This window comes from Protopterus annectens, chromosome 8.part0 (assembly GCF_019279795.1).
Source record: "Protopterus annectens isolate FY-2018-M chromosome 8.part0, PAN1.0, whole genome shotgun sequence".
In the NCBI taxonomy this organism is placed as follows: domain Eukaryota; kingdom Metazoa; phylum Chordata; order Ceratodontiformes; family Protopteridae; genus Protopterus; species Protopterus annectens.
This window is the reverse complement of record NC_056741.1, coordinates 507,689,776-507,716,817: the sequence shown is the minus strand read 5'-3', so window position 1 is coordinate 507,716,817 and position 27,042 is coordinate 507,689,776. Positions and strand designations below refer to the sequence as shown.

General features: G+C 37.4%; 1 protein-coding gene across 1 annotated transcript in view; it reads right to left on the bottom strand.

Annotated features, from left to right (window-relative positions):
- Nucleotides 1–300: 300 nt before the first annotated feature.
- LOC122808293 (melatonin receptor type 1C-like) overlaps nucleotides 301–27,042 on the bottom strand; it is a 97,440-nt gene continuing 70,698 nt past the window's right edge. The window contains exon 5 of the mRNA XM_044079258.1: nucleotides 301–1,079. Coding sequence (XP_043935193.1) covers nucleotides 301–1,079 — 779 coding nt within the window. The remainder of the gene's footprint in view (nucleotides 1,080–27,042) is intronic.

Genomic DNA, 27,042 nt, shown 5'->3' with positions numbered 1-27,042 from the left:
TGTGTTTTCTCATGTAAAGAACTGGCCATAATAATTAATTCTGCATTTGTGGTTATTATTACAAATACTTCATTCAGTTTTCCTTTAAATTCCTCTTCTAGCTCGTATACCCATTTGATTTCATCTTTATGACAGCATATTACATAGCATGAGCAACACATGCATATGCATATGTATATGTAGAATAACAATTCTTACTCTGAATTATGTTCTCAGTTAGAAAGTAGCATTTATTACATTTTAGCAAGACTCCTTATACTTATGAATTTAAATACATTACTGCCCTTCAGTTTTATCATTTCAGATGGATGATGCAAACGCACATAGTGACAGGAGAATTCTTTTGTACTCATCTCGAAAGTTTTGATTGAGGACACCATAAACAATACCATTAAGGCAGTTATTGAATGAAGCAGTGAAGTAGCCAAACATATAAAGCCAACTAGGCAATTCAGAAGCCATTCCTGTGGGATTTAATCCCATTATTAGGGCAGGAATGCTAAATGGACTCCAGCAAACTGCAAAAAGAACAAACACTGCAAACATGGTAAGGAAGTTACGGACTTCAGCTGGTTTTAGTTTCTGTTTGTTTTCCTGTCTGACACGGTACTTGACCTGAATAACCAAGACCCATATCCTTGAATAACAGAAAATGACAATAATTACAGGAATGATGAAGTGCAATACTGCCAAGGAACTAGTTAAAGAAGGATTTACAGTAAATATAAAGGCACAGAAATGTACTCTTTCATCATACTGTAACACATCAAAGGATATGGTTGGTATAAGCAAAATAAAACTGAAAGTCCATGTAATAAAGACATAGCAGTAGGTGTTTTTCATGCTATAGAGCTTGTCATATTTGAGACTGTGGCAGATACAGCAGTAGCGATTCATAGCAATACCCATGATGCTGTAGACAGATACAAAGAAACTCAGAGTGTGAATCATTGCAGAAATCTTGCACTGAGTATCTCCCAAGATCCACTTGTTATGTAAAGTAGCAACAGAAACTAATGGGTAGGAATACACTCCAACTATGAGGTCTCCAAGTGATAAACTAATCACAAAGATATTGCCTGTAGGGTGAAACAGAGAACAATTATTTCTGCATAGAATATGAGTCATTTCAGTAAAACATCAAAAAAGAAACACATTGTGGCTGTTAGTACATGGGGATTAAATATATATTTTAAAGGATGCAGTGATGCCATAATATTTATTTTCAGTACAGATCCATCATCACTATCCTATTTTAAAAATGCATTAGCTCTCTGCTGTGTATACTTTGGTTAAGAAATGTCTTGTATTGATTTATGTTGTATTGATTTATATTTTTATTCGTATCAATAGATTGTCATCTTGTAAGTGAATAATATGCACTTTATCAATGAGTGGGATACCTTTTATTCCACTTTTCATTTAACTAAACATAGTCATTATAGGAAAAACAAACAGGGTCACAAAACAAAGATTGAAAGAGGTCCTACAACGTTGTCTACAGTAAGAATTAGTATAAACAAAATTTGCCAGTGCATCACTTCAAGCATAAATAATGAACACAGTCTTCTAGTATAGATAACAGCAAGTCACCACAAAGGTAGAGAAACAAAGGATGACTCCAAACAACCCATAGCTGAGTATCTGACAGTTTAGTAGAAACTCTATTTAAAAAACAAGGTAAGCACTTTGGCAGCAATATTCCTTCTTCAGACCATAAAACATGTTAAAACAAAATGTTTAAATAGTCAGTACATCCAGTCAGACACTGGAGAAAACCTAATAGCAACGAAGTCATCTAACGCAAAAAAAAAAAATTCAACCAGTAAACTAGCTTTAAAAAGCCAAACCTTCAAACAGTAATACCCACTTAGTGCTTCAGTGGACGACTCTTAAGAAAAGGCTTAATACGCATTTTATCATTCAAGCCTGGTTCACAATAAGATTTAAGCTTCAAAATCCACTTCTGTTCATCTTGGTCCGTTACTTTTCTAGTATCACCACCCCTGTTATTCAGACTAACTAATTGTAAAACAATGAACTTAAGTGAATGTTCAGTGCCTCTTGCTCAGACATGCCTTGCCAAAGCATTGTTGTCTCTTTTCCTTTGAATATCATAAACATGCTCTAAAGGCCTGTCCCTAACTGTACAGTTCATCTTTCCTGTATAGAACACATCACAGGTAGTGATAGCCATATAAACAAGATCAGAGTTTCAACAATGTGCAAAATGATCAAAATAAAAACTTAGACCAATAGGCTGATGACAAAGGAGGTACAGGAAAATATAAATTTGCAGCCCCTAGAATTGATACAGCAACCACTCATGCTTTTTCTACAGATTTTATCCTGCAGGGCCCTTTACCGATAGACAACAGTCAAAGGAAGGGTCTGTCATGGAGCAGAGCACCAGGGGGGCGTATGTGCTACCAGACCACCAGCAATTTGATACAGACACTGAGCAAGAAATAGACAGATTGTTTTTTAATATTTCTTCTTTTTTTTAACAGATCAGTTATCAGTTAGAATTACTTTACAAAGACTTTTCTATCATACCTTTTCTTAAAGGAGTACCACACACACAGACTCAAAAAACATGTTTAAAACATCATGGCATGATGTTTCCTACACTTTAACAGCACTCTGGGATTATTTACAGGATTTTAAATATTTTTATATGTATTTCCAGACTCTGACCACCTGCAGGCTGGCATATTAACATGGTTTGGATAAATCAGGTTGCCATCCAGTATCGCAGAAATCATTGTTTGGCTCAAAAATGTTACATCATGCAGGCCTCCGTTTGCCTAAAGTTCCTGTCATTTCATAGATGTTGCATGCGTACAAAGTCTGAGTAAAATAGAACAGTGTAAGTAACATTCCCTGCTGCTGGATGACTACTTAAAACAGAAACAGTGCAAATGCCACAGAACACACTCAAAGTGCTGTCTATTGCTGCCTTTTTTTCTAATTTAGTTTAAATGGCACTAATTTGTGAGACAATGAATTCCAGTCCATTTACTTCTCACCTCCCCCATAACACTTAAATTCCCTAGCTGTCAAAGTCCTGAGGGTAATTTGACCTGGTAATTCCATTGATTGGCAGATCTCAGCAGGGTGCTTGACTCATGTAATTTAATCTTTGCTCTAGCATTTCCTTTGTTAGACTGGACATTTTTTGCTGCACTATAGCCATGGCCTTACTTGACTGCAATCACATCCAGTAAGGTCTTGCACCAAGGAGCTAAATAATAAAACATTTATACTATTAACCAGTTTAGATCTTTATTAATTTAAGTGTTATGGTATCACTTCATGCTTCCACCTTATTAAAAATTGAGATTTACATGTGCAAAGTGTGTTGGTATGCAGTGTTTGCCTTCATATGTTTTTACTCCACTGGTTGGTTTGCAAAAAAAACTTTTGCAGTGTCCCTGGATTTGTCTTTGTACATACAAACCACATTGCTATATTTTCCCCTTCCTTTTTCTTGTGTCCAGAAGTCACTTATAACAAAGTAATTTTTTTATTGATTTTTTTTTAAATAAAGGACATCAAGGTTAATTTACCTTGAATCAGGTAATGGATGCCACTGCAAAGAATCATTGTTGAAATATTTGTGCATGCACAAAATCCCTTACTAAATCTATTTGCCAGCCTCCAGTTCAATTGGTGCTATGGCTTTAATATACTGGTGTGTTTGCTCATGCCTTCCAAATATCTCCACCATTACATACCAGTTTTGCAGTGTAGTAACCACCTGACATGCCCATACACCTTTAGCCATCAATATGCAGCTACTCCTGTTCATGTGAGTATGTGAATTAATTTTCAGACTTAAGGTGTGGAAGCTGCACTGAATAATTCTAGGTGCTTGTTCAGGTTTCACGTGGTGCTTGCATAGAGCTACTCTCATGTTAAGCCACTATGAATATGTTGCACTGCCACCTCTGATACCAGGGTAATGTTTTAATCTTTCTATTCTCGCACTGCACACTAGCAGAATCTGGTGCAAATACAACAGAGAAGTATGCAAGCGATACACCACCTAAGCTTCATTTGCCGTCCAGAATGTACAAGTATGCATACCAAATTTCTGGTATTCCAAACATCAGTGTTACTACACTACTACTGAATAAAATGAACAGCACTCAGGCTGGGGGAAGGATAAGGGAGGCATGACATCACAGAATGGGTGGGTCTTATTATTTTAGTTAGAGTCAGATGACGGCTGTGGTGATGTCACTTTGGGGGAGGGAACTGATTAAAAAAAAAAAAAAGTACCTGCACTGCCTGGCCTCAATGATGTCAGTAATTGGGCAACTCCAGCAAGCTTTATTCAAATGTGAGAGAGAATCATTTTGTAAGTGAAACCATCACAGTATGAGAAGGTAGGCTTCTGTTACAGAAGTAAGGGGAATTATAAAAATTGTAAATGCTTTATTGTTGTTGCTTTACAGAGGACAATGTAAATAGGGAGAAAAAGAGCCCTGAAGTTGAGGAATACATTAGAGAAACCTGTTGTACTCCTTTAAGAGTTGCCCATTGAAGCACTGAGTTGGTGTTACTCTTTGCAGGCTTGGTTTTTTCAAGAGAGCTTACTGGTTGAATTATTTTTTTCTGTGTTAGATGACATCATTGCTAATTAAGTTTTCTCTACTCTCTGACTGGTTGTACCAACTATTTAAACTCTTTTTTTAACATATTTTTATGATCTGAAGAAGGAATTTTGCTGTAAAAGCACTTACCTTGTTTCTTAAATGGTGTTTCTACTAAACTGTTGGATTCTCAGCTGTAGCTGTTTGGAGTCATCCTTTGTTTATCTACAAGTTTGCTTTGTGTGCCTACAACCATTGCCTGTGTGCCATTTGTTTGTGATGCATTGTTACCATAACAGTAACCATCTGAAATCTGAAGACTAAATGGCTGGAAGACTGGACCTATATATACTAAGACCGATAAGTCTCTCCCACCAAAAAAAGAAGTTTAAAGGACAAGAGAGAGTTTCAAGATTTGCTCTTCTCCCATATTTTCAGTCTTTTTTTCTTTTGGTTTGTTGGTACTCGACATTTCAGTAGGGAGCCCACTGTAAATTCTATTTCTGAAGGTAAGTGTATTTTTGACACAGCTGCATTTGTCTTGATAGTGTTGCAGTATCAGAGGGGTAAAACAGGTTATAGGAAACTGTATTTAACAAAATGAGGTTATCTGCATGTTGCAACCATGTTTACAATAATCATATGAACAATAAAATGTGTAAGGGGATATAGTCAAGATTTTCAGACTGATTTACTAAGTACAGTTCTGAAAATATGATTTTTCTTTTTTGAAGTGAGCAATGTAAAATAATACATCAGAAAAGGCTGGATCAAGGGAAATTTAGCAATAGCAATGGAGTTTATCAACTTACTTTTTTATACTGTGGTTGATCGAACCCAAATATAAAAAGCATTTATTTGTTACATTTCTGAAAATGGGCTTTGCTTATTCCAGAATATAAGTGACTTTGGGATTTGTTAACCATATAGTAGGTTAGGGAGCAAGCAAAAAAGAGAATAATTCAACATGTTTAATACAATAGCACTTGATATATGTTTCACTAAATCACTGTATTCCCTTAGGAAATTAGTAAGTCAAAACGTTAAGTGGCGATGAAAGAAAAATGACAACATGACAATTGTTGTTAGTGCTTCTGCATTCATATTATTCATATGTGCAGTTTGGCTTTATTAAGTGGTTTTATATGTGAGCCACCAACAAAATGGAACATCCCCCTTTGCTTGGTTTCACATTTAAGGAGACAGGGTGACTGAATAAAAAAAAAGTGGTTGTAGGTTGACAAAATCTGTGTTTACTGAATTACAGACATGAATCATGAAGCAACATCAAAAACAGAACAATAGACAATGAAATGAAAAAGGGTGAGATTTATTTATTGCATTTGTTTACCGGGATACTCTGACTGGGCATAAAACCTCACCTTATCACCATGTGCCTCGACAGAAAAAATTACATTATATAAAAAACATAGTAAACAATGATATACAAGTAATCAACAAATACATAGAAGTCAAACAGAGCATAGTTAATTAGTAGTCACATCATGTATAGAGCTATGTAACATATTTAGAAATGAACTTGTCAGAATGAGAGAAAAGGGGAAATAGAGGATTAATATTATGAGGTCAAAGAGAATGTTTTAGAATTGGTAGAAGGAAGAAAGGGGACAGGTACTGGACAAGTATGAGAATTTGGACCAATTACTGAGGATATAGTGCTTGGAAAGAATAGGAGAAAATAAGGAGCAGGACATCTATCATCCAGGAATTGTTCATGTACAGAGATATGTACTAGAATATAGGAAAACTACCCAAGTAGTTAGATTCACCACCTGGCTGCATTATACACTGTAAATTCATGTATTAAGAAGACAAAGTACTGGAAAAATAGAGGATGCCATATTTAGTCCACAGTGAAAAACAGTCTCAAAACTATAGATTTGTGATTATCTGCGTAATATAAGGGAAAGTTGCTGAACTGAAAGTTATTGATGGGATAGTTTGCTATATCAATACAATCAAATAATGTCATGGAAATGTATAAATTTGCAAAGGTAAAGAAGTATTGAAGAAAGTAAATCCAATTGCATCTACCTTTTTTTTGCAACCAGCTTATGTGAATGATTGTCTATCCTGTTTGTGTTTTTGGACAGGTTTCTGGTGTCTATTTGGAGAAGTGAATACTTACAAGATTTATGTAAGCAGGAAAATAAGTTTGAAATGATAAATTCCATAAAATTAGTAAAAAACTCTGAACATGAAATTAAAGCACATGCTGATGGATAGAGACAAAACAGGCAGAACAAGAAATGGAAATATGATCAATTTTGTTGTCATTATTATAAATTATAAATATTTAACTATGTTGGAATAGACAATTGGACAGATGCAATTAAATATAAAAGAGTTTTTCATGATGAAAAACAAAACATTATATAGTGGGAAGAATATAATGATGGTCACAGTCATAACAAGGTACCTTGAAGCTTCTGTGACTCATTTTAAAAAGACTGTCAGATAACTTGCCAGGACAAAGCAGACAGCCAGTGTATTGATTAGGCACATCCTAATACTGGGATTAAATAAACTCTGTGTAAGCTTCTTACAAAGCTTACATGGAGATCACAAGTGTGCACAATGGTGCATGGCGAACAGCAGCGTGCAATGCACATTCATTCCGCATACCATATTTAAGTGAGGTTTTGTGATGGTCAACAGTGTTGCCAGCCAGGAAACCATGAAGGCAAACATGGATAGCACTCCTGTTTAAGTCTGAACATTGCTGGTCTGCGGTTTTGTGTGGAATGCTACAATGATCACCAGGGCTTCATTGATCCTTTTCTATTTCTAAGTGCAAGACATCTGGACAAAGGCCAACATAATGGGGGGACAATGACCCAGAAATAGGGACATATTTGACATATTTGCCCTATAGAAATGTGGTAGAACAACCGGGGGGTTGTGTTCTGAAGGATTTGAAGTCTGAAACTCAAATGTATGTAATAAAGAGTCACATCAGTCCTGAGATTATCCTAGTGATATGGCATAAAGCCACAAATTTGATAAGGAGCACATCTGGACATTCTGTAAAATTGTGTACAATTGAGAGGTATGAATGTTAAGTATATGGTCCAAACACAATACAGGAGAGTGCACAGTATTGTGATATACCATTCCCAGCATTCTGTACTGAAGCTGTGTAAATAATCTGTAATGGTACATGGACTGCCATGTAAAATAAACACTCAGGGGAAGTGTGTGTGTGTGTGTGTGTGTGTGTGTGTGTGTGTGTGTGTGTGTGTGTGTGTGTGTGTGTGTGTGTGTGTGTGTGTGTGTATTGAATAGGGACACACAGATGAGTTATAGGAATGAACACAGGGAAAATAACAGGTGAAACAATCTAATGTACAGCAGATGAGGGCATGTCAATGGAAGATGATTGTAGCAACAACACCAATCACATATCTATACGGTAGAGTAAGGACTGCACAGTGGAAATGTTTATTATGTAACTGTCACATAAGGTGACATATCAATGTGAGGATGTCTGTGTGAGATAAGCATTCTTACATGAGGAATGCAGAGGACATATATCAGGGATCTGACATATAACTGTGGTATGGTGCATTTTGTGAAGCTGTGCAAACTGATTTGCCTGAATATGAGTTTAATCTCAGCAGAGGTCTCCAGCAAGTGGGAAACAGCTAAAGGCTCATGGACAACATTAAAAGAACTAACCACAATCATGGACAATATCAGAATAATACATAGGTTCATAGGTTCATAGGTTCATACTAGGCTATCTGCCCTAGGGCATTTATAAGCCTAGCCAGAGTTGTGTGGCTTTCACCACCCCTTAGGTTGAAGAATACTATATCCATTAGTTTGCTGTGCCTCTGTCCAGCAGTGATACAGAGATGATCCCCAGGGTAAACCTACGATCTCCCATCCACTGGTCAAGATTCCTCTTGAACAGAGCCAGCGAGGTGCTCTGTCTCACAACAGTAATCTCATGCCTCTAACATAACATATGTGATAGTTATAAGAGATGATTCTGCATAAACACGTGTACAACTATTATGATACGTCCACACTCTATGAGGGTAATTACACACACTGTCCCGGAACCGTAACATCTGCTGGTGGTGTTAGGAGGGTCACTGCTGTACCTGTATGCAAAGTTATGATGAATGATGAATAATGGCTAGTTGACTGGTAGGCATGGCACACACACACACATATATATATATATATATATATATATATATATATATATATATAGTGTGTGTGTGTGTGTGTGTGTATATATATATATATATATATATGTGTGTGTGTGTGTGTATATATATATATATATATATATATATATATATATATATATATATATATATATAAGGTTCCTATCAGATTGATGAAAAAGAAAAATCTCGAATACTCATATGAGCGGAAATGCAGGTAATTGTAATTAATATTGTGAGATTGCAGTACAGTGAACATTGGAAAATTTGCCTTTTCCTCACTGTAGGGTGATCTCGGAGTTGGAATATATTTTAGGGGGGTGTGGGGGTGCAGCCCCCACAATAGCGATTTCGATTATCTACATTTTCACTCGTCTGAACGTTCGTGATTTTGATTTTTCATCTATGTAATATAGACTTTATATATATATATATATATATATATATATATATATATAGAGAGAGAGAGAGAGAGAGCACAATCTACACTGTCACAAATGATATCCATGCCGTTAATGTTGTCAAACAGCTATGTATGTACTGTGTGCATCACCAGAACAGGTAGCACACATGCAGCTGATGTAACAACTTGATGGGTGTTCCGCACTATCAGACAGTCATGTTTATTCCATAAAAACAATGCCTAGGTATGGCCAATAAGCTGTGTGACAGCTCGCTGTGACAAAGGTGATATACTCAGTTACACATCAATGGAAGATTTGTAGGGAGGTACATGAAGAGGGGTACATTGTATTCAGTTATTGGTATGATGAAGGCTGGGAGCTATGGTGGTATTATGGCCTCTGTTGTTGATGTCCTTGACATACTCAGTGCTTGCCCTACATACTAGGTGGTAGTCAGCACTATGACCACATGCTGGTGGATGTTCCACTTATCATTTACTCCAGGTCACATACCTATTGGTCTGATTTTAGGGTGTGATGTCCATATAATACTTTGGTTATGTGTTTGTTTTCTTGACTACAAATCTCCCTATGTTTTCTTGTCATTGCAGGTGTTGTCATGGCTATGGCAGCAATCTTTGGTATGTTTCGGCACTCTCTGTATTATATTAATTTCACAATTGGAGTAAATGATTGCCGACAATCTGTAGTCCTTCAGGCAGCTGTGTGGATTTAGGATGTGTCTGTCTTCTGTGATGTCCATCACTTAAATAATGGACAGGAAAGGACCTAGCAGACAGTGCTGATGTATGGACCTGATCACTGGACCTGAGATATAGGTCACTTCATACATTTTAATGTAGTGAAATGCCACATATATGATACACTGGTCAACCCACTTGGTGATATAACTGTTTATGGCCACATCTGACAGTGCTGATTGATTACCTCAGTGTGGATTTGTGTCAAATGCCTTGGGCTTGTCAAGCTCAAAAGACTGATAGTGTTGTCATCATTCATGCCCTCATTTATGCCTTTGAAGACATCTAGCAGATGTAACAGACATGATGTAGCATTAACAATTCACACAGCATTGTTGCACACAGTCGGGATATTACTGTGATGACATATTGATCTGCCTCACAGTTGAGAAGAGTCAGGATTTGTCTGTTAATGCATGCATCTGGTGGTGTCCCACCCAACTCGGATGCATTTTGATGTACACCCTTCTAAAGAAACATACCCCATGTGGAGGGTGTGTTGAAGTGTGTATTCAACCATATCAGGAAGTTGTATATGCTGAGTCATGCCATAGGTGACTTGTGATATTGTAATAACTCATTGAGTCTGTGTGATAGGCCTGAATGAAGGTAATACAATGAATACTGCCTATCTTGATCTGGCCTATGGTTTTGACACAATCCGCCATGCAGGTATCAAGTGAGAAACTCTCCCAGATTGAGTCTAACTTGTACGTCAGTAGCTGGATAACAGATTGTCTCACTGACAAAACACACACTGTGAAAGTTGGTGAATCAACCTGTACAGGTAGAGCTGTCACCACTGATGAACCTCAGGGATCTGTGCTTGGCTCTTTACTGTTTGGAGTCTATTTCTTGACTGATTCTTGCATATTGGGTACAGTTATTGAGTGCACCAAAGATGATAACATACCACAGAAGTAGCTAACACAGACAAATGTTTCTTGACAAAGCCACAAGATCTACAAATAAATACAGAAATGTGTCTTTATTTTGTCCATCTAAAAAGTGGAATTCCATGCTAATTACAACATTGACAACAGTCTTGCTTTGCTGAAACCCAGTGATACAATGAATGGGAACACACATACTGTACATAGCAATCTGAGCTTTGGCCACCAAATGTCCAGACTGGTATTGAAAGCCTATGTTGTGCACATATAAGTCACACCATTATATTCATATCACAAGATTATATAACAGCACTGTAATCAAGCCTCATCAGAACAGTATAATGCTCTGTTTTGCATGTACCTCACCAGACACATGCAGGGGGGGGTTCTCATCAAGAAAACACAGTACCTACAAACCATGCTGTTATGTATGTGGATAGACTGAAAGCCATGTCACTGACCCTGACCTGGTGAAAATTGTGCAGATTCACAATTCAGGTATAGCTGATAACATTAGCAGTATCTGTTGAGGAGAATATAGAAAGAACAGTGTTCCACATGTTGGTGTTAAATTCTCTGTGCACTGTCAATCAAGACCACAAATGCACACACACACACACACACACACACACGCACGCACGCACGCACGCATGCACGCACACACACACACTTGACTGCAATGATTAGAACCCCTACCTAAGTACACAGACTACAGACCTCTATATTTAGGGCAAGCACCACAGCTCAAGTCTGATTTGGAGTGTCTCAGACAACACTTTATACCTGATGACATCAGCAGTGTTTGTTAAGAAGAATACAGCAATAACAGTGGCCCATATGATGATGTAAAAGGCTCTCTGCAGTGTCAATCAAGAGCACAACCACACAGACACACAAAGTCAGTTGACTCCAGTGAAAATAGAACCTCTATCTATCTAAATATCCTGCTCTGGTTATATTATTTTCCTTCTCTGTTCCTTAATAGAAGCAAATGTAAAACGCTAATTGTATGTAACTGCTATTTAAAGAATAACATTTTCTCTGTCAGGTCAATTTTACTTTATATGTAACTCTTTATCAAAGTATCGGTTCTTTACCAACCACATTTGAACCATTCTGGAGACTATTTGTATGTGTTTACTTACAATTAACCTATTTTTCATGTTTGTATTACCTGTATCATGACTATTTTACTATATGTTAATTGTGGAGCTTTTCTCCCCGGGTACCCACTGAAAATGGACTTGGTCCAGCTGGATTTTACCAGTTAACAAATGTAAAATAAATAAATAATAAATAAATAAATATGCAGACTAAAGATCTCTGTATTTAAGGCAAGTGCAACAGCTCAAGTCTGACTTTGAGTGTCTCAGACAAAACTTTATAGCTGATGACAGCAGCAGTGCCTGTTGAGGAGAATATGGCAATAACATTGTCCCACATGCAGGTGTAAAAGGCTCTCTCCAGGGTAGTGTGCTATGGGGTAGAACTCATATTCTGTCCCTATCCTTAAGAGTAAAGGGAACATATATGTGGTCATTGGCATGTTGGAGCATAGCATTCAGGAATTGATGAAGGATCCTGGATGCTGATGCCTGTGATACCCCCAGCATGTCCCCTGTTGGTCTTGAAAGGTACCTGTAGCTAAGATTTTTAGTGCTACACATACTTTTGCCTCCACTGGGATGGGTTCCCTTAGTTTTCCCTAGCTCTGGGTTTATGACCACAAAGGTTGCAGACTTCTGATTGTGTGTCTCAATCAACCCAGTACTGCTCTAGAATTTCCTTATCAAGTAGGTTATGATAAGTTACCCAGGCCCTGAAAATTCCTCTACTTCTTGGCCTTAGTCCTTTAGCAGCAAAGCAGCAGCATCATAGACTTCAGCCTGTTGCACATTCACATGAATTAAAACAATAGCAGCCCCTGGGATTGTTTCTGTGTAGACACCTTTCAGTGGCTGTATTCCAATATGTTTTAGAATTTGCAGGGAAAACCAGCACTGTGTCTACTTAGTTGCTTTATAGCTTGCTGAATAGCTTCTCCATCTTTGATTGGTTGATTAGCATACAGTTCAGCTGCTTATGTTGTAATTAGCATGCCACGGTATTTACCTTGTTTGTGCTGTAGTGCAATAGCTGATGATTTTAGTGAATCCAAAATGGTGTGCTACCATGTACGTGTCATGGTCCGATAAGCACATGGCGTAAACGACCATGCAGGCTTTATTGAATCTGGCTATAAGAGTTATAACAACCAAAGAATGATAGGTTATTAATTTTATTTATTTAGTAATTGTTCACTGAGATAATCCCACTAAGCAAGACCCCATTTATAAATGATGTCCAAGTAGAAACATTACTAAACAGAGAAACTGATGCTTTATGGTGTGAATTATTAAGCTAACAATAAATCGGCAATCATTTCAAAAGACCATACAAAACAAGTTAATTCACAGAACCTTCATTTTAGCGGCTTGACAAGACAGAGGCAACCAGACTCACATCAGAAAATGATATGCTTGTAAAGAAAGTATAAAAACAAATGAGTTACTTATAAATATATACTCAAACATACCACGTAGAGATTCAGTGATAAGAAAACATTCATCTGTCAGGAGCAAGTCTGTCTCCATGACTGCACAGCACATGTACTAGAAAATGTGAGGATGTGAAGAATGTAATTTTTACTGCTCTATAGAAAACATGTAAATAATGACTTTTCCTAATGTCTTATAGTATTTGAAATTACAGCTGTTATGTGTAATTTCTGATGATACTTATAACCCTATTTTGTTACTGCTTGAAAGAATAGATCCTCTGCAATAGGGAGCCAGACTAATTTTTTAAAGTAGAAGAAAGAAAATAAAATTAGCAATGTTCAATAATGTGTTATTAAATACTAATAAACAGAATCCAGAAACAAATTAAGAACTCACATTATTCCTTATCAATTTTTGGCTTCATTGGTAGATGCTATATTTGAAACATTAATCTGAATTTTTTTCACTATACTCTTAGAAGGAATGTGCTTTTACATTTTCCTCTAAAATAATTCTGAACAGCACTGACCCTTTTAAGTGCGAAGGTCTTATCAGTTCTGAATTCTTCAGTACCAAATACAGTTCCCCAAATTAATTTTAACCCAGCCAGATGGAGTATCCCAAATGCTTACAGACATATGACAAATGTGGCAATCATTCTCTTTTAATCACTAACTGAAATTTGTTTAGACTGTTTTTCCCTCCCTTTCTGATTCTCTGCCAATTGATAAGTCCTGTTTTAACTTTTATCACATTGTCTTTTTAATGGTGAAAATGTGTTAATTATATGGCATGGCACTGTATTGTGAAAGAGCTATCTGTAACTGACTCCTACATTGCCTACATTGTACTTAACAAGGAAATTTCTGTCTCGTCCTCCAGGTCACTTGTCAATTGAATTCTCAGGAGATCATGCCATGTGCCTCAGCACTTGTTCAGGCAAAGGAAATTAGTAACATAATTAATATGAAGAGAGCTATGAGAAAGTGGATGAGAATTTCCATCCAAAACATGAAGTATAATTATTTTTCTACAACTAGTATCTTAGCGTTCGGAGTTGAGCTCTGAGAATTTATTTAAACTGAGAAAGAGATAGCTTTACATTAGCTAAGTAAGATATATCAAATGTTTCTTCATTTTTCTTTTGTCAACTTCCTACACATAAGAATCTGCAGGTCTTGAGGACATCTGTTTTTATGATACTTTACACAGTTATCAACAGCTTTTATGTTCAGCAGTATACTATCGTGTTCTACCACAGGGTCAGATTCCTGTTTCCTAATTTTGAGTTAATTTGACTGATGCTAAAACTGAAATAACATATATTTCTTGTTTCTAGCCAGCATGAAAAATGTTATAAGTTATATTATTTTGCTTGCAAAGGGAATGTAGTTTTGTAACTCTATATCTGTTAGAGCTCTGCATCTGTTGATGATTATCCTGAATTATTAAAAAGTATCATTCACCAAACAGCGTCTAGAACCAGGGATAAAGCTTTATATTCAGATGAAAGTAACATTTTGTAAGTGCAAATCTTTGTATCTAAGCTATATCCACATTTATTCTACTGTGCCTGTCATGTTACCTACTCAATTTATAAATCTGTAGTCTCTGACATTTTCAGTACGGGGCAGCACAGCTTAAGTGTCAGCCTTATGCAGAAAACATAAACAGAATGAAAATTGCCTTGGTTGAGCTACAGATAAGTTTAATCACTCTATTTCACTGATAAAAATATAGAAACAAATTCAAGTAGGTGCCATCAACTTATGATAGAGTAAGAAGGTTTCTGCTTTGTAAAATGAGACCTTTTTTTCAGCATTCTTCATTCAACAGACCATCAATATGAAACAGATGACTTTTAAGGCAGTGGCAAAGAATGAGACACTAGAGGTCAAAACTTTTTTTTTTAATATAGATCCTCTGAATCAGAAAAAATAAACACTATCAAATGACTTGTTTGATCTTCATGCTTTTTCAGAGCATCCTGCCTGCCACAGCCCCTGCTTTCCTCAAAATATTCCTCTCACATGAAAGGCTGTTTTAGGGATGGTTAGAACACCAGTGTTACTTAGTAAATAAGACATTAGTTCCACAGATTTGTAGAGGTGTTGGAAAGGAGGTACCACATTGATGCTTTTCCACAAAAGATGTCATGTCTCTTTCTCCTAAGTTATGGATTCTTCTGCCATAGAATTTGAAGAAAATTGTGAAGAATTATAGCTAAGTCTTTACGTTTGATGACAGCCCCCACAGTATCACCTAAATATCTTGCTTTAGCAATAGTACCTTTCAGAGTATGAGACATACAATTTTCCTTTGTCTGAACAAATCCCCGATTTAAGGGCAGTCAGAAAATTACTGTTTTAGTGAGTACCACACATATAGCTGTAGTCTATAAACAGACAAAGGATTTATTAGAGGTCACTAGAGCTAAAATTATCAAAGTACTGCTGAGCAAGATTTATTTATGCAAAATTAAATAAATTCAGTTGTTTTAAGGACATTGCCATATCCCTTACCACTGACCTTGAGATGTGTCACTCAATATACATTTTTAAACATATAACTACTTTGACATCTCACCACTGTGGAGAAAATTGGATGAATCTTGTAAAGCTGAATCTATGTATTTTCAAATGGCTCCAAGAAAAATAAAAATAAAAATAAAAACAAAGAGAATATAGGGATATTTAGCAGTACAGACAGTAAACATAAAAACACAAGTTGCGGTATGATTTCTTGTTTTTACTGATATTCAGTAAGGGTGACATTCCAGGAAGTGATCTACAATATAAAGAGGCAGTGCAGAGAGAAATGGAAGGAAAAGGTCATCTCCCAGTTTAGAAACTTCTGAATAATAAAGCTTCAGAAATAAACTGTTACTGCACACCAAGTAGGGAGATGATGAAATGTACATATGCAGATGATATCCATATGATGAATAAGAATGGAAATGTAATCCAAACACACTAATGTTATGTACTCAGGCTGCATATATAAACTGTGTTATATAATAGTTACACACATTTACAAACAGAGGGAAGTTTACTGTACTCATACTGAAGCACTGCTTATGATCCCCTAGCCACTGCCATTCTTATAATATACACGCATGCACATGCACACACAAACATGTGCATATACACGAGCATGCACACACAGGCATTTTTGCTTGTGCAGACCCACATGCACACAAATAAACACATACATAATATTTCAATGAGAATTGCATCTGTTTTCCATCATACCTTCAGTATAAAGCTATCACTGCTGACAGAGCACAACAACATAATAACTCTCATTTGTAGATACGTGTGTGTGCTTGTCTGCATAAGTTTGTATGTGTGTACTATTTGCATATGTGTATGTTTTGTTCAAGTGTTGGCACTGATAACCTCACCCAGCTGGGTATCAAATGATATATTGTCAGGTGGGTTGCAAACTGGCTCACTGATAGAACTCATGTGGCCAAAATAGGGGACTCCACCTCCTCCAGCAGACTTGTAACAAGTGGTGTTCCACAGGGATCAGTTCTGGGGCCCATACTTCTCAGAATCTACTTCTCTGAAGTACAGGCAAAAACTAAAGGACTTTGGCTGACAGCATTTACTGATGACTGCAAACTGGGTGCAATCATTGAAACCCCTAGCGATGTCAACATCCTGCAAGAAGGTCTTACTCAGATTAATGAATGGTGCCAAAGTCATGGTCTTAAACTTAATGCAAAAAAGTGCATTATGCTCTCCTTCAGCAAGAGTGATGTTCCTGAAAACTACCACATAAATAGTAATGCCCTAAGCATACAGTCAGTGGTGAGAGATCTGGGTACACAGGTTGACAGCAACCTTAACTTAGATCATCATGTCTCCACAGTGGTAAAAAGGGCATTTTATATGGCTCATCTTGTAATTATGGGCATTGCCTCTAGAAAAAAAGAAGGTTATAACCCCCATGTACTTTTCCCTTATCAGGTCAATAATAGAGTAAAATGCTCCCTTTGGTATGGTCCTTTCCAAACACCTGCAGCAAAAAAAAAAGTTCCTTACAAAGAAAATTCTGGGTCTTCAAGATCTGTCATATGTGGATAGACTGAAATCATTGTCACTTTACTCTGTGTCATGCAGACTGCTCAGAGGCAACCTGAGGTCTACATATAAAGCAATCTCTGACCCAGCTTTAATGGAAATGCTGCACATTCACAAGTCAAGTGGCACACAGATCACTCACTCAAAAGACCTTAACCTGGTATGTGACATCAACAGAACTTGCTGAAGAGACAGATTTGTCTCACAGAGGTTGCCCCACCTTTGGAACAAGCTTCCTATTCATGTTAAACAAAGCTCCTCATTGGCTCTGTTTAAGTGTAATTTGGATGACTGGATGGGTAACAAGAAATTCATATAGGGGTTCCACCTGTGTCCCTTTTGGATAGAGACAATAGCTGCTGATTTTAGTGTATGCTTGAACCAGACACCCTTGGGAACACGAGTTGAACTTTGCTAGGCTTGTAAGGGCCCTGAAGCCATTATAAGTTCATAGGTAAATAGGTGTTTACTAGGCTAACGACCACAAGGGCATTTTTAAGCCTAGCCATGCATCCCAAATCTTTGACAAGTTCTGATACAATTGATAAGTATAAGCATGGGCCTGGGAGATGAACCATTTACAGGTTACCTGTGTCCGTTAGAGACATACGTGCCAAACCAGGGATGAATTTCTGGTTTCCCATCCAATTGTCCAAGTTGCACTTGAAATGGATTAGGGAGGAACTCTGCTTCACATGGATGGGGAGCGTGTTCCATAGACACAGTAGTCTCTGGGATAAATATCTATCTCTCCAACCGATCCTATTTATATAACAGGGAAGGTTTAAGTCTTTAGAACTGGTATTTCTGGTGCTGTTTGTTTTGTGGATATGCAGAAGGTCCATCATTGTGGGGGGCATTGACAATGCCCTTTATGCCAGGCATAGATCTCCCCTCAAAAACCTGCAGGAGACAGAATACAGGGATAGGGCCTTGAGGCAGTCTGCATAGGACATTTTACTTATACCCTGTATTCTTTTAGTGAGGAACTTCTATGGACGTTCCAATTGTTGGATATCCCTAGTTAGGTACATACCAAAGGGGGCATTCTATTCAATGATAGGTCTGTTGAATGCCAAATATGGTAGAACAATGATTTCCTTGGACTTAGATACCATACCTTTGTTTCTAAGTTAGGCAATATAGAATGATTTCCTCACCACTGTAGACACATGATTGTCAAAGGCTAGATTACTATATACGTGTGTCCCTAAGTCCCTGACTACTGAGTTAACTCTAAGGGACATGTTGTCAATATGATAGTTGCTAAATATGGATGACTTCCCAAATTATATTATTATGCATTTTTTGGCATTTAATTTTAGTCCATGATTCTGACACCAGTTGTTTGTCTGAGTCAGCCCCTCCTAGAGAACATTTGCATCAGAGTGAGATTCAATGACAACTCAAAATTTGCAGTCGTCTACAAATTTAGTCAATGAGAGATCACTAACATTGGCCTTGACTTCTGAGAAATAAATGCCAAAAAGGAGTGGTCCAAGGACTGATCCTTGAGAAACTACACTTGTGACTAGCCTCTTTGTAGAGGTGGACTCCTCAATTCTAACTTCCTGGTCCAGTCTGTGAGCCAGTTGGCTATCCGCCAGGTGACATACGGGATTGTACCTAACCTCTTGGCTTTGTCAACAATGCCCGAGGGGGGGTATTGTGTCAGATCTCTTGGCCAGGTCAAGGTAGACAGCATGAACAATTTTGATCTCATCCATTGCTTTGGAGACCTTCTCAAAGCAGTCCACCAGGTTGAGTAGGCATGCTCTGCTCTTAACAAAACCAAATAGGGTTGGGTCCACTGTCTGGAGATTTACTATATCTCTAGTGATCATCTCCATGATAATTCTTTCCATAACTTAAGATATAAGACAAGTGAGACTTATGGGTCTGTAGTTTCCAGGGTCTGTAGATGGTCCACCTTTGTGCAGAGGGATAACTGTTGCCCTTCTCCATTCATGAAGCATGAAACCTGTTTGGAGGCTACAGTTAAATAATATTTTCAGAGGCCCTGATAGGTCATGTTTCATGCTATTTAGAAGGCATCCTGTGTTATTGTCTGGGCCCATTGATGCAGTGTTCTTGGTATTAGAGAGAGCATTGAGGACTTGTTCCCTAGGGATAGTAGGGGGCGTTATATTTGAGGATATTTCCTGAGGGGAAGTTGAGGGGGAAATAGGGGTAAAGTTGGAGCTGAATTTATCAGCCAGGAGGTTTGCTATGTCTTCTGGCTCAGTATAGGTGGCTCCATTTACAATGAGTTCTGCACACAGTTGCGTATTGCCTTTGAGGTTGTGGCCATAGCTAAAAAATGCTTTATGATTGCCCTTGGCCTGGGAGGCCAAACTTATCTCAAATCTGGCTTTGGTAGACTTTATTTGTCCTGTGAGTTGTTTCTTTAGTTTGATGAGAGTGCCTTTATTCGGCTGGGTGCTGCACCTCCTAATTTTTGCCATGATTTTTTTTTCACCTATTATACAGCCCATTGATTTTGTGATTCCACCATGGTGGCTTGTTTTTTGAGTTATTCTGTACTTTTTCGTGGTGGGTACAGCTGCCTTTATGTAGCTATTAACATGCTTGTACAAAGTGAACAGTTCTACATAGGCAGCAGTGTTCTCAGGGTTTATGGGGGCTTGAAATTTTGCCAGGTTTTCACTTAATAGCAGGAAGTTAGCCTTAGAATAGTTCCTGAATATTCCAGGTTTATCTGGGGGGTCCAGATGTTATTTTTACTTCAAAGGAGGCCATTGTGTGGTCTGACCTTATTAGAGAAGGCATCGCAGCATACCTTCCAACTGTCCCGAATTACTCATTTTTTACCGAGTTTTTTGGGTTCAAATAAAGGGGTGCCACGATTCCAGATTGGCACCCCATCATTTCCGATTTTTCCTTGATATTTTTTATTTTTTGTGCTTTTTTTTCATGCTTTAGCTGACGTCATCGCATGTGCGATGACGTCAGCTTGCCAGAGCTAACAGCCTGTCCAAATTCAGCTCACAGACCATGTATTTTCAGATTTCCGGCTGGTTCAAATGCTTTGCGAGCGGGAACGAACCAGCTGGAAATTATTTATTTAGAAGGCTCGAAGAGGCTCACCTGAAGGTGAGAACACATGTTTTGCTGCTCGCTATTTATGGCAAGAATATATTTAGAAGGCTGGGAACGGCTCGCAGGGATGTTTTGCTGCTCGCTATTTAGGATTTATTTAGAAGGCTGGGAACAGATGGCTCGGGCTTGCTGCTCACTATTGGATTTAGTTAGAAGGCTGGGAATGGATGGCTCGGGTTTGCTGCTCACCATTGGATTGGGAATGGATGGCATAAAACATTTATTTATCATCAAGTAAGCTGAAATGGTGTGTGTGTGTGTGTGTGTGTGTGTGTGTGTGTGTGTGTGTGTGTGTGTGTGTGCTGCTGCTGCTTCTGTACAGAGTTTTAACATTTGACTTTTAGGAGATACTGGCATAATGATACAAACTGTTTGACTCCTACATTTTAACACAATTAAAAATCTGAAGCAGAATAGAAGTAGCAATTTAGTGAAATTATTAGTGTGTTCATGCTACATAACTTAAAACATATCAAACTGATGAGTTGCAATGTGTGTAAAACAGAATAATTTATGAAGTACAGAGCTGTCAATTTTTGGTTTATTTCAGAAGGCTAGGCAGATAGCATTTGTTTCATACCAGGTTTGCACTAGTGTTCCTGTGTGGCAAAACAGATTGAGAAAATGTGGAATATGTACTCCCTGTTACTGTGACAATTTATGAGCTATCTGATTGGCTTAGAGAGTGCATTTGCCTTTTAAACCTTCATGCTGTAGGGAATTGGAGTGGCAAGATTCAATGTGCCATATAAAGGATTTACCTTCGAGCTGCATCAAGGCAATGTTTGCTCAGCTTGATGGTTAAAATATTCACATCTGTTACCTCTGCTCTGAATGTTTGTTGAAGATCTCCAAAGGATGTGCTGCAATTTTCAATTGAATTTCCTAACTGAAAAACGAGAATGGTGTCTTGGAAAGTCATAGGTAATGAATACAGATATAATTCTCATCTGGTGTGTGAAGTGAAGCAGCTGACTCCATTGTTTCTTTTTTTACTCTTCTCAATATTTGAAAGATAAAAAATATGTCTTCTTAAACCCTAATATTGTGCTGAAGACTTATTAAAATGAATTATTTTGCATCTTTTTATGAATAACTGGTCTTGCCAGATATCATTCCCATCTATAATTTTCAAGTTTAGACTGGTGTTGAAAACCTTTGGATCTTGTTCACAAATATTTCCATGCACCCAAGAAATCACAACTTCTATGTTGTCTTAAATCTCAACGTTGGATTGTATGTATTTTTTTTTTTTCATATATATGAGCAGGGCAGGCTGGAAGAAAGGGATAAGTCTTTTTTTAATTCTGTTTCTTATTTTTGTTTTGCTTGGTGCTTTGTTTTCTTTCTGAAGGCCCCTGGGTCTTAAAATAATTCAGCAATTCCTTCTCTAACTTAGTATGTTATACCACCTGTTAGTCTCACACACACACGCACACACACACGCATTTGATAAAGATGTGGGACTGATAATATGAATAATATGGTAGATGGCTGCAGGGGGACTCTGGTGGCATATTTTGCTTGCCTGTTCTTCAGTTTGCATTTGAAAGTTGGTATCCCACAATTTCATTAGAGTGGGTGGGATTACATAACCATGTATGCAAATTTTATGTTAATCAGCATGCAAATTTGTGCCTATTATTCATGGGCCATGTCCAGATTTTTGATGTTTCCAAGTTGAGAGGTATGCATCACAGTAGGGGTTGTGCAGCACTCTCCCATATTAGTGAGGACCAGATTCAGTATGGTTGCACCCTTGGCTGGTGTATTGACTATCTGGTCCTGGGAGTTGTGTTTATAAAATCCAGGAATCTCTGTGCATGTATGTCTGATGTTGTACAGGAGTCCCAGCTAATAGTGTGGCAATTAAAGTCAACCATGAATATGGTATTGGGTTGGATGGTTAGTGTTTCTAAGTTTAAATACATGGTATGGGTTTCTTAGGTCATAGAGGAGGACCTATAGCTTGCAAGGAAGTGGTATTGGATTTTGCCTATGGTGATTTGAACATGGAGCTGCTCAAGTGCATTGTCCTGTTTGACCAGCCTTGAAGTATATTTATCTTTGATGTAAACAGAGACACTTCCACATTTAGTCACTGCCTGTGAAGTAGTTGGCCTAAATGTGTGGAAGGCATTATAACCTAGCACTGTTTGTGTGCTCTCTGCAGCTTTAAACCATGTCTCATTGATTGCACAAATGTCAGCATTCTCTAGGGTAAAGAGAGCTTCTATGGAGTGGAGTTTTTTGTTCAGGCTTCTAGCATTGAGCAGTAATACCTTTATATTTTATTGGTTTTGAGTTGATATGTCCTAAGAATTTTTAGTTTGGCATTGCCTAAAAAATGCAATATGGGGAAGACAATGTTTTAGCTAATATTCAGAAGTCTAGAGGGGAGAGGTGCAAGCCATCCCTGGCAAAGCAGTACCTCAGTAACCTCCTATGTTCCTATGATCCTATGTCTATTCTACATTAAGGGTGTGTGTGTGTGTGTGTGTGTGTGTGTGTGTGTGTGTGTGTGTGTGTGTGTGTGTGTGTGTGTGTGTGTGTGTGTGTGTGTGTGTGTGTGTGTGTGTGTGTGTGTGTGTGTGTGTGTGTGTGTGTGTGTGTGTGTGCTTCAGTGAGTGTGTAGGCAGAGAGAGAGAGAGAGAGAGATAAAGGTCAGCAATCATACCCATTTACCAGCTTGATGCAGTGGTATATACACATATATCTCACATCCCTACATGTGCAAATGCAGTGCACAAATTAGTTTAAAGATAATCTGACATGTGTGACAGTCACAGCTGTTCCTTCTATTATGGCACAACAGCACCATGTGTAATCTATATTCACGTACACCAGCAGAAAAATATAGTTATAAGGAAATTGATGAGAAATACAGACAGATAGATAGAAAGACAGATAGACAGATAGATATATAGTTAGATGGATAGCTAGCTACAGAGCATTGTGCTCATTGATCTCACCCCCCCCAAAAAAAAAGATAGCACACAAATCATTTCAAAATTTTTCAGACATGTTACAATTGCACTGTTGCCATCACTATTACATTACACTCACGCCATACTGTTATCATCTGGTTCTGGCAGGATGTACTGAAAGCAGTAAAGGCAATATAGTCCCACAACCTGTGGGCTTCTGAATTTTTATGACACTGAAAACAGACAGTATGAGCAGCAGTAAATTTCTCTTCGCTTGAAACTTACATTTATTGAAATCTGTATCTAATAAGACCATAAACTACAACAGACATGCTGGGATTCATAATCAAATAGCGTATAGTGAGACACTAATTAGTGGTAAGAGAAAAGGAATTCAAAGTCAAGGTGTAGCACATTTGCTAACAGCTCTATGCAGTCCACTGAGCACAAATTTTCTCTTTAAGGGGGAGACCAGGAGCACTGTATGTTAAAGTGACTTTCTAACCCAATGCAGTAGATAAACAAAGGCTGAAGAATTTTAACTGTGGACTCAGACTATGTGGCAAGAAAAGACCATAAAGTTATTTAGAAAATATATGACAGTTAGGAGGTTATCAGTCTTTGGCAACAAGCAGAAAATGTATTTGCAGGGATTTTATCAACAGACACTGACTATTTTTTAGGTAAGAGTGCTATTATTAAATGGAATTGAGGGCAATGCAATCTAGGTATTCGGACCATTGGACCTTTATTGTTAGTGCAGGCAGATAGGAGATTCACAGTACTACCAAAAGGGACTATAAACACTGAACATGAATTCAGATTATGAGTAACTATGGGTAAAAGTCCTAAATATGAACTCAGGGAGCAGTAGAGGCAGTTCTGGACAAATGTGCAGTGGCATGAATTTGGAAGGTGGTAGTAGTAGTAGGAGGAGGATGACCACAGGCAGCAAGCACTGAAACTAAATTCAGGAGTTGGTGAAGGTTATCCTTGCCAGTGACCACAAATTTCTGGATTAGGAATTTAGAAAATAGTTTAATAGTCTGTGGGAAGATCATTTGCATATAAGGGAATTCCGCAATGTTAGATATTGCAATAGGCTGGGTTTAAGCAGATGTTCCAAAAAGAACACGGGGAAACAAGATGAGTGGACTTACATTCAAGAACTGCATGAAGTTACTCAGAGAGGCAGAGGGGATGAGGTGAATCAAAATTAAAGATAGTTATTTGTGGTGAGGTAGTGGCAGCTGTGTATGATGTTTCTGAGACAGTAGTTTGATTGCTCATTGTTGTATGAAATGCAACAAAAGGTGCATCCACAAAGAGGACCATCCTATTTGAACTGAGGCTCAGCAATTGCCATGCAAAATGTCTAATATAAAAATGATGAAGTTTAGTGCAGTTTTTAGGGAATGGTCACCCAGTTTAATGCACATACATCACATTGATAGATTAATAGCATTGGAAAACTTTTCTGTATTTTCAACTTAAAGGTATTCAATGTAAAAACTACAGTTTCATCTCAAATGATGCTGCTGATTATGATGATGATACATCTTATGCTTTTTTTCTTCCTGTTTGAAAACACTTACAGGATGTAAAAATAATGCAGTAGCTCATGATGTGAAAATCTATAGGTGGCATTTCGAAAATTTGTAAAAATTTGAACTTTTGCAAATTTATGAGGAAATGTTCACTCGACTGGTTATGTACAACCTCAAAACTGCAAATCAGCATCTCACCCCCCCAAAAAAAAAGAAACAAAACAATCATCAAGCCTGTTTACACACTGTAATCCACATACTGTGCTGACCCCAAATTAATAAGACAAGTATAAGGGCAGGCAGGACTTTCTCTTTCTTATAAGAGTTTACGTAAACTCATTTTCTAATAGGAAAACCTGGATCTATCATACTACCTTGCCTGTGAAACTATTCAGTCAACTCTTTTCTGAACCTACCCATTGATCATTTGACATTCTTGAAGTGGGAATCCAACCACAGAACCAGTTTGTGCAGTGTCCCTTAACTTCTTTTAATAAAGTGTAGGTAAAGTCAAAATGAATTTAGGTGTTAGGTGTAGTTAAAACTGCTCATAGAAAACTCCACATCTATTCATAGGACTAATTATTAAGCAAAGTTATTAACCTGATAAATGTTACTACTTGCTGACAGTTTAATTTTTTTATTTTGTAAGTAGTGCGTCAAATTGTCATCGGACATTAATAGGACTTGTTAGTGCTGGTAGCTGCATGTGCTTAAACTTATCAGAAGGTTATGACCTGAAGGGTTTGTGATTTGATCTGGTCCTAGTCAACTAAAGATTTTGGAGTGGAATGTCTAAGTTCCACCTTAACTTATTTATTTATTTATTTGAGGGGAATGATGGTGCTGCAGATTCCTTCTTCAAGAAACATATACTGATTGGCTGCTGTAATAAATTGTCCCTGGGTGTGCATTCTTATGATTTTCTTATTGGTTTTCCTCATCAAGGAGACACTGGTTAACCTAAACTAATCCACTTAAGAAAATAAACAATAAATAAATAAATACTAAATTGATTCAATCTTTACATACAAAACTATCGGTATACTTATTTTTGACACCAGAATATGGTTATGCGGTGTGAGGTGGATGTAATATACTTTATTACTATGTCTAGGTATATCTGTTGTCCATAGTTAAGTGGCAAAATGGATGAAAATGGTGATGTATGTTTTGCATGTCTATTTCATGGAAACTTTATACTGGTTATGTCTCTATGCCTTGTTTAATTCTGCTTCAGATTTTTTGGGGGTGGGTACTTGTTCAGTAATAATGATAGTTTGCAGAAGAGTGATTGTGATTTTAAAGTCACTCAAGTTCTTTTTTATTACAGCCTTTTCCTATGTGTGTTTATACTGTGATGTTTCTGATTTTCAATATATTTGGTAGGGGATTCACATGCTTAGAAAATTATGGTTTCATATGATTCGTTGTGCAGTTTTTATAATTGAGTATACAGTTATTGCATGCATAACAAAAAAGAAACACAAGGAAAACAAACATGGCATGGTTCTTTTTCCTTTCTAATGATTTTGGAAAGCATTCAACGAATGTGATGAATTTAGACTGAGCAACCTGAACTTAACATAACACCTGCATATATGGTTTGTGATGTTTTTATTCCTTGAGCAAGTTTAAGTTTATTTATATTTATTCTAAGTCTAGACAGGGTTAACTAGACAAGTAACACTTAAGTACATATGCTCAAGAATTCAGAACAAAGACAAAAAAATGACAATTTTAAATATTAATCTAATTGACTTAAAAGGTTAATAGAACAACAGGTTTTACATCAACATACAATTCCTAAACAAAATAGTACGAAACTTTATAGTCTGACTTACTTGACTGAATGTAATCCTCAGTGATTTATCAAATAATCAAAAATTTTATGAGAGATGGGGCAAAAATATGAGCCAAAATATGGGACATTCTGCAAAATCAGTGGCAGTTAAGAGGTATGCT